General features: G+C 42.9%; 3 protein-coding genes across 3 annotated transcripts; 2 read left to right on the forward strand and 1 right to left on the reverse strand.

The window, feature by feature from the left end:
- Positions 1 to 2,236: 2,236 nt before the first annotated feature.
- SAMD00019534_122390 (hypothetical protein) lies at positions 2,237 to 4,541 on the forward strand (the record flags this gene model as incomplete). The annotated part of the gene is made up of 4 exons (XM_012892615.1): positions 2,237 to 2,432; positions 2,534 to 2,719; positions 2,801 to 4,452; positions 4,521 to 4,541. Coding segments are annotated over 4 exons (2,055 nt in total), but the record flags the coding sequence as incomplete, so codon positions are not given.
- A 390-nt stretch (positions 4,542 to 4,931) lies between these two features.
- SAMD00019534_122400 (hypothetical protein) lies at positions 4,932 to 5,664 on the reverse strand (the record flags this gene model as incomplete). The annotated part of the gene is made up of 2 exons (XM_012892616.1): positions 4,932 to 5,451; positions 5,504 to 5,664. The coding sequence occupies 2 exons, from the start codon at positions 5,662 to 5,664 to the stop codon at positions 4,932 to 4,934; spliced, it is 681 nt and encodes a 226-aa protein (XP_012748070.1).
- Positions 5,665 to 6,828: 1,164 nt separating this feature from the next.
- Positions 6,829 to 7,527, forward strand: SAMD00019534_122410 (hypothetical protein; the record flags this gene model as incomplete). The annotated part of the gene is made up of 2 exons (XM_012892617.1): positions 6,829 to 6,908; positions 6,990 to 7,527. 2 exons carry the CDS (start codon positions 6,829 to 6,831, stop codon positions 7,525 to 7,527), a joined length of 618 nt encoding a protein of 205 aa, XP_012748071.1.
- Between the last annotated feature and the right edge of the window lie 1,252 nt (positions 7,528 to 8,779).

Genomic DNA, 8,779 nt, shown 5'->3' on the forward strand with positions numbered 1-8,779 from the left:
CTTGTGTGCGCATTCTTCAAAGTCTTTGGAGGACATAATGACGAGGTAGACTGTCTTCATCAAGTTCAACAGGTTGGTGTCTGTCTGATCATGGATCTCGGTAGTGGTCTTGATCTCGGTGCCAGCAGTGGGTGGTGGTCGTCGTCCGTCATCATCGTCGTCACTGTCCTCGTCATCGTCATCGACATCCTCTTTGCTCTTCGTCGTCACCTTCGTCGCTACTATCGTCGCCCAATATTTTCCTCTTGACCTCTTGGAACTCCTCCTGGTGAACCAAAAAGTCTGGGTCCTCTTTGAAGAAGTTGGTCTCTTCTTCTGTGTTGTAGGTCTCATCGAGTGTCAAGTGCTCATGTGTGATCTGGTCCTCAATCTCGACCACGTCCAACTCTGGTACAATGGCAGGGTACTCCTTGAAACCATTCCTGATCACCTTGAATAGATCCTCTATCATGTATTGTACTCGCTTATCTATCTCTCCCTCGTGAAGGATAGCCCTCAGACGGTCATTGGTGCTCATGAAGCCCTGCTGTGAGATCTCTTGCAAGATCTGGCCACATTCCTTGATAAAGTCGACGGCGACCTCGACAGAGTCATCTGTGGGCTTATCAAGTAGGAGTGTTATGATCTCCAGGGACACAACAATACCGACCACTTGTTGATTGGTTAGATGAGCAATGAAGCGAGAGGATGTCAGACAGGTTGGCTTGTCATTTCTTCTGAAGGCCTTCTTAAACTGCTCCACCAAACGTTTGACAAGGAGCTCACCATTGTCTGGTATCTTGGTGTTGATGATGGCCACCAGAGCTGCATAGACATTGGTGAACTTTGGAGAGATCTGTTGAGCTCGCATCAGTGCTCTGGCCCAGAGGCCCTTGCCACGGATGATGTTCTCGCCAAACATCTCCACTGCGATGTTCTTAATGTTGGATGTGCTGACCTTGTTGGTAAGACCATTGATTGACTTCTTCAGCGCATCCCACTCCATCCTTTGATATTCTGCTGATGACTTGTCACTGATCTGCTTTTGCATCATCGCCAACTTGAATGGAGGTATGTAGACACCCGTAGATCGCTCCTTTGTTTGAGCCTCTTTGACCTTCTCCTCAACTCTCTGATCTCTTTCCTCTCGTTGTCTTTGATCTCTGGCCGAGTGGTGTGTCCTCTCTCTTTTGTCGTCTCCTCGACGTCGGTGATTGTTGTGTCGAAGCTGTTCTTGATCACTATTGTCTGATTCATCACTCTCATATCTCCTTCCTCTTCTATAGTCAGAGTTGTCTCTATGATTCCTTCTATGTCGTCCATTGTCTCTATCATTTCTTCTTTCCAACGAGTTATCAGAGTCATTACTCCTCCTGTCGTCACCAACTCTTTCAGAGGTGCTATGATCGTCATTTGGTGGAACATTATCAATGGCAGTGCTATGTGTTGTCGTTGAGAACTCATTCACTATTGCTCCTTCCTCTTCCTCTATATCTTGTTTATCCATGTTGTTGATAGTTGTTGTTGTTCAATTTAATGAAAATACATTTATAATATGAGCAACTTTTGCTTGTGAAAGAAAATTCGTCAATCCTATTGTTTGAAGTTCAAAATTAATTGGTTCAAAGAAATTATCTAGTAAGTAATAATACAAAGTTTGAGGATTGATTCATAATTATCTATCTGAAATTATAATATATGAAGTTCATATTAAGAAAGATCTGGAACTAATTAAAATTCAATATGTTTATGTAAGGGTAGGGTCATATGATCTCGATTGTGTGTCGACCAAGTCTATTATTAGGAGACATCAAATTTTGACAATATAATTTCAAAAAGATATTTGATCAAACAATCCAGACAAACAATCATTACCCACATTCATACATACATTAATAAATACACACAAACACACATTCACACACACACAAATAAATACATAAAGTATACACAAACACACACATCCACAAACACCATCAAAGTATGTAATTTCTCTCTTTGTTGCCAACTACAAGAACAATTCACAGACTTGGTTGTCGGGTACTACTTGGATTGACATCACTTTGAAGTGCCAAGACTACTACTTCTACAACTACCTTCTAATATATTATACTACTACTAAAATAATACTACTACTAAATAATACTACTACTACTAAAACAATTGCTAAAGTTACTTTGCCATTACCCAATTTATTAATTACCACAGTCAAACATTTTAATCACCAACATAAACACATCACGTACTACTACAAATCATGATCTATAACCTAACCTCATCATCATCATCATCAAACAATGCTTTTACCACATTGGACAACATATTCTTCTCTAGAAGTATGGCAGAGGTACTCAACTCTGAGGGACTGCAAGGAATCGAGTCGAGCAACAGCAGTGAGAATGGTTCACCTCCTTTCTGCGAGGCAAAAAAGAAGAAATATGTTTACTCTCCAGGTAGGTAGTTCATAATGATCTCCCTGGAATACTCTGCAAATATTTCCTCCGGTTTTTTGGATTCCTTTTATTAACATTTATACCAATCAATAACTATTTAGATTACATTAGGGAGATTGGTCGGTCGTCATCTGATCAACTTCAACAACCATCCCAACAACATTCTGAACTGACCAACATAATCTACAAGTTGAGGGATTTGATAATGAGCTCCAACGATGATTCTGTAATCCAATCAATGAAGAACATTCTAACAGAGAGCCAAAGTGGGAGGATTTTCTTAGTTGGTAAGTTGTTGTTCAACAACAAATAGTTTTGATTCTACAACGGTTCAATTATTAACAACCCACCCTCCACCTCTTGCTCAGATGTTGCCTTAGGAGAGACCAATCTCTCATCACTGTCAAACAGCTTTGATCGTTGGCCAACCACGGCATCATCCTATTTCCAAGTCTCTTCGCCAATCGTATCCACAATCAGTGGCCAATTGCCACCAATCCGATCTTCCTCTCCAAGGAAGATTGATACAGTTCTCACTCCAATCCCAGTTGTTCCACTGTCCCAACAACTACCACAACAACAACAACAACAAGCAGCATTCAGATCACCAAGAAAGCAATTATCACAAAGTAGCCTCAATCTGAGCTACGCGTCAGCCTCTACAACGCCCACCACAACCACACCAACCATTGGAACTCCAACAATTTCACCCAATACTTCTTCATCCTCCATTGATACACAAACAACTTCAAACAATGGAATGATCAAGAAATCACCATCAATGTCCACAATTCCCAAGTCAAACATCAGCGAGTTCATATCAAATGACTCATTGAAAGAGTTTGGCAACAAATCAAAATCGAATGCAAAGGCATGGTCATCTAATGTGTCTGCAAACAATATCTTTGGCTTCGGAAATAGTGTCAGCAGTGGAGGCACCTCTTCTCTTGGTGGTGGCGTTGAGGAGCAATCACTCAGGAAGAGCTCATCAAACTATGACCTTAGTGCCCCAAGGAAGTCAATGACAAAGTCGTTCTCTATGACTTCAATCTCTGCTTCGGATTCCTCTGCTCTGAGCTTAAAAGAGGTGCCTCTCGATGGTCTTGCTGGCCAGGTGTACAGCCTCACCAAGTACCAGGCCGGATGCCGATTCCTTCAGAAGAAGCTCGAGGAGAACCCAACTCCAGAGTACGTCTCATTCATTTTCAACGAGATCTACGACCACTTGTCAGAGGTCATGGTGGATCCCTACGGTCAATATCTCATCCCCCAACTGATGAAACACTGTGACGACGATCAGAAGAGACTCATCATTGAGTGTATCGCTCTAGATGTTGAGCGATATGCTTGTCATAGATACGGCATACATGGCGTTCAAAAAGTGATTCAATCCACTCCGCTCAATCTCATCAAGGTGGTCACCGAATCAATGCGTTACAAGGTGGTGGTCCTTTCAAACAATGCCAATGGAAACTATCTCATCCAGTCATTCCTCAAGCAGTTCACACCAGAGATCAATCAATTCATTTGTGATGGTGTCATTGAAAATATGGTTGCAATCAGCACAAACAAATATGGTTGCACAGTCGTCAATCGTTGTCTCGAGCATGCTAACCAACAGCAACAAGATACACTGATTGACTCAATCCTTGGCCACTCGCTTCACCTTGTCCAAGACCCATTTGGCAACTATGTCGTTCAGCACCTTTTATCCAACAACAAGTCTTATTCTTCACAACTGCTCAAGAGACTCAACGGCCACATTGTTGGACTCTCAGTACAGAAGTTTAGCTCTAATGTAATTGAGAAATGGTTGCTCCAATCCGACCCATCAGTTGTAGAGCAAGTTATATCCGAGCTCGAGAGGGATTTGCCTAACGTCCTCCAGGACAAGTATGCCAACTACGTAATCAAGACCTGTCTGGATGTAGCCTCTCCAGATCAATTTGCAAGATTGGCGAGTGCTATAGTTCCCCACATTCACAATATCAAGACACCTTACATTCTGGGTATTCAAAAGGTAAATATAATGTATTCTATTGTTGGCTGGACTGGAAAATACTGACAAGCTTATCCTGTTTATTGTAGAAAATCCTTGGAACTATCGCTTGATACTATGTTATGTAAATAAATAAATATCTGGTCTTGGTTTGGTCGTTCATTGATATGCGACACGAGAGAGCAAGTGCACGATGATATGGTGTATATATATAAGTCGTGATGGTATCGGGTGAAGCATGAGTGGTTCTGGCTACCTCCATATATTCCATCCAAGATGCTGGTGACCGATAACTCTTATCGTCATGTGGTGATCCAAGATCGATCATTATATAGACCAATATTGATACTCCAGCTCCTCCAAGTGATCATCGAGAACTGTTCTTCGCCTTCCTGGACACATGATTGCGGAAGTATGATATGTGACAGTTCTCCTTGATGGCTGATCACTGTTCACTGATAGAGGACTTGTTGGCTCTCCACACTGTTGCAACCAATGACCTACGAAGCAAAGCACATCCAGGGAGTGTATTTGTCCGCCGGCCAGGAGACTACATGTGTTGTTACCTCGTAGGTCTCGAGGTTGATGAAGTATTCAGTGAATTCCCCTTGTACTTGGAAGGTTGTCAGTACTAGGAGGTATCCAGATTGGTGATCGAGAGTGAACGTGCACATGTTGCCCTGATAGGTGAAGGCATTGTCAATATGGAAGATCACTTTGACCTCATTGGTGTCGAGGTTGGCCACGCCAAATGAAATAGGGCCATAGTAGCTATCGGCAACCGAATGGACGCCAACGTACACAATGGAATTGTACACAAACACTTCCTTGACTGATGGAAGAGGGAAGTCGAATGTGAGATTATGGAGTGTGAAGTTATTGTGAACAATGGAGTACTTGGCAAGTGTGAAGCCAGGCATTTCGTAGTCCGAGTTGATAACCATGTAGTAGGTCTGAGAGTGCTTATCGTAGGCGCCATAAGCCACGCCTGTCATGAGATTGCCAAATGTAACATAGCGCCTGGTGGATGTGTAAGTAATCCGCATTGTGCCAGGTCTCAGAATGTACTTACTCAATCGACTTTCCAAAGTCCTCAATGAGGAGATCTGAAGTGCCAGTCACTCCAGGCGATACTGGCGCGTAGACAATATTGTTGACAGCGTCGTAACCTGCGATGAATCTAGTTGGATTGAAGAAGAGTTTTGTGCAGATGCCAGATGAAACGTCTGTCATTATACCAGTCTGTCAGAGCTCAATAGTTAGATTCATGCTTCCTGTCCTATTGGCGCTTTAATACCTGCATTTTCATTCACCAATTTGATGTAGGGTTGGATGAGATAATTGCTATTGTTGACAGAGTTTATACCAAAGACTAAATACTCATCTCCAGTTTTGTTGAGAAATGACAGTACATTTGTGGTGCAGGACATCTGTTTCTGCGTCACATCACCTGTCGACAAGTTCATCATTGTGAGTGAGCTGCAAACAGAGTCAACCCATGTAACTACTGTTGGTTGTGTCTGCGATGAAACATTCATCCAGTAAGTTGACAGTCTACTCGTTCGTTTTTAACATCGCTGATCAACATACATGAACCATAAGTGTCAACCCAAACAAGAGCCAGAGAGTCACAAGGGAAGAGATTTGGTTACTTAATACATACATATTTAGTAAGAATTGTTCTTTACCTTTTTGTGTTATCACAAAAACATTAATTTTGTCCTAGGACACTCTTTAGAAAGGTGTTGTTTAGATGAGGGATAGATTTCAAAAAGGATTTATTTATATTTATTGTTTAGTTTTGACAAAAGTTGCTCATTTATTACAAACCAATCTATCAATGTTTGTTTAATTTTATTATTCTTTTTTCTTTACTACTTACTTAAATAGATGAGTTCAATAACAAACATTTTTTTGTTGACATGTCTGTTTACCATTGCCTGGTCTGTACGAATCAAAGACTACTCTAGACATACATTCATGAAAGACTGACTGTCTGTTCTACAGTCTACACCATCCATCCTGGAGATGTGGTCCATATTTCCTTCTTTTGACGTAGTTCACATATCTTTGGACTTGGAGACAGGTGCTGTCAAGACCAAAGAATTGGTTCCCCAGCAGTGTTACGACTACGAGAACTACATATATTTGAGCAGGAGTGGAGACCAATTTGAGATGTTGTCAACGCAACTATATTTGAATCTCTGCAGAACAACCTACAATGCATCGTCGGTAATGAATGGATACCCATAATCAATGGACATCGAGCATCGACTCTAACAGGACCCTGGTTCCAACACCTAGATCAATCAATGCAAAGTCCAGAGTCTCCCAACGACAACTTTGCACGAGCTTAGGTGGATTCCCTACGCCTTCCAGTACGACAGCACCAACTCGATGCTCTACTTTCCCTACTGCTTCCCAGATGGAATCAATATGTTGACTCTACTGGCTTATGATCTGAACTCTACATTGGCGTATGAAATTGCACTCACATTATCATAAACCCACATTGAGACGACATAGACTAACTTGTCCAATCACGGCATCTCCACAAGTTCATCCTTCGAGATGAACTATCAGATTGACAACTTCCCATCAGGGGCACTCGATGTAGCCTCCCAAATATACTACTTGGCCTTTGTGGCTCCTGGCCAAACCAGCCAACTGACGATAGTGGCACTCCAGCTGCAGACATTTGATCAAACTCACTACACAATCGATATCGGTGAGGAAGTCCTAAAAACGGACATGTTGCAGTTATATGGCCATGGATCGAACTTGTTCCTTGCAAAGTACCCCAATGGCACAATGGGCGAGATCTTTGTCTCATCCATCAACTTAGAGTTTGGACAGATGACTAAGCTTATATCCATACCAGATCGATATATTCCAGCCTACACTAGTCCATTCGTACACAGTTACACCTACTCACCATTTGTCCATGACACTGAGAACAACTTCATCGTCGTACTCGATCAACCGAGCACCACCGAGCTGGTCATCCACAATCTGGACATGGAGACTTTGAACGTCACTTTAATAACTGTCCCCAACAACATCCCTACTGGACGTAACCTCTATTACGCCTATTAACCTGTGCAGGATCGACAATCACTCAGACAACATCGGCAACGACCACCATCACGACCACTGCCACGGGCTCTCTGCCACAGTGGAGGTGAGCAAGAGTTACCTGAGGAGGTGGTATGAGCAGAATCTAATTAAACTTGTTTATTATTAGTATAAGATGTTGGCATCGGTCACCACCTCTTGTCATTGGGCTGTGCTCTCCTTGGGCGTCCTACTTGTCCTTGATCTTGATATACCTGTTGATCAATGCCCACCAGCTCTTTGAGTAGAGGGTTCATTGCGGTATCCTGTGAGAGGTAGTTGGTGGGCTGCTCGTGCTTCTTCCACAGCTCGCTGCATGCTTGAGTTGTCGATCTTCAACTTCTTCAAGGTCTTGAAGCACCTGTTCAAGTCTTCGTGCGAGAGAGATTCTTCTTGTAGTCCTTGATGCCACATTCTCTCATACTCTCAGAGTCCTTGACCAAGGCATCCTTGTGTTGTTGTTGAGGTCAATCGTCCATGTCGTCACCCTGCTCGCAGGCCTTGACGCTGATTCTGGCCAATGAGCCCCACAGCAGCTCACCATAGAGACATAGCCAGAGACTTTCTCTTGAGCAGTGCTATGTGCCTATGACTTTGTTGAATGGCTCTGGTACTGGTCACATTATCTTCCTGGACTGCCTTGGTATCGGTGTTGTGAAAACATGACCATTCGCTACAGATGAAGTGGAAGGTTGGGTCAGTATGAGTGTGTTAAGAGTGAAAGGTATGATACCTTGGTCATAGATGCTACTCAATACTCACTAGAGGGGGTTCTTAAGACTATATGTGTTTGGTGTCAGCCAAATGGGTTGGCTGGAGTGCTGATGATGTAATAGAGGTCCTTGTCGGGCTAGGTTGTGCTCGCAAATCTGAATGGTCACTGATGGTGTGTCTTGTCACTTCTCCCGTCCGTGGAAGCTTGTCATATAATGTAGTATCTCGTCAAGCATCTTCAGTCGGGTCAGCAGGCGCACCAGTCAAGATGTTGTTGGTGGAGGTGGCAATTGGGTGTTGAGGAGGGATGATGATACACGTTGATATAGATTACGGTGAACAGCAATGAATGTGGTATATATCGCTTCATCTTGATGAGTCGAGTCTGTTGGAGTATCATAGGAGTTGTTGGATGATGTTGGTCCTTGGTTGGTGTGCGACGATCCAAGTGAGCTGAAATGGTCGTCGTTGCATGGCTGTCCAAGACTRTAATTCCTATGAATCACTTCAACAGTGATGT

The sequence above is a fragment of the Acytostelium subglobosum genome, assembly GCF_000787575.1.
Source record: "Acytostelium subglobosum LB1 DNA, scaffold: scaffold39, whole genome shotgun sequence".
NCBI classification, from domain to species: domain Eukaryota; phylum Evosea; class Eumycetozoa; order Acytosteliales; family Acytosteliaceae; genus Acytostelium; species Acytostelium subglobosum.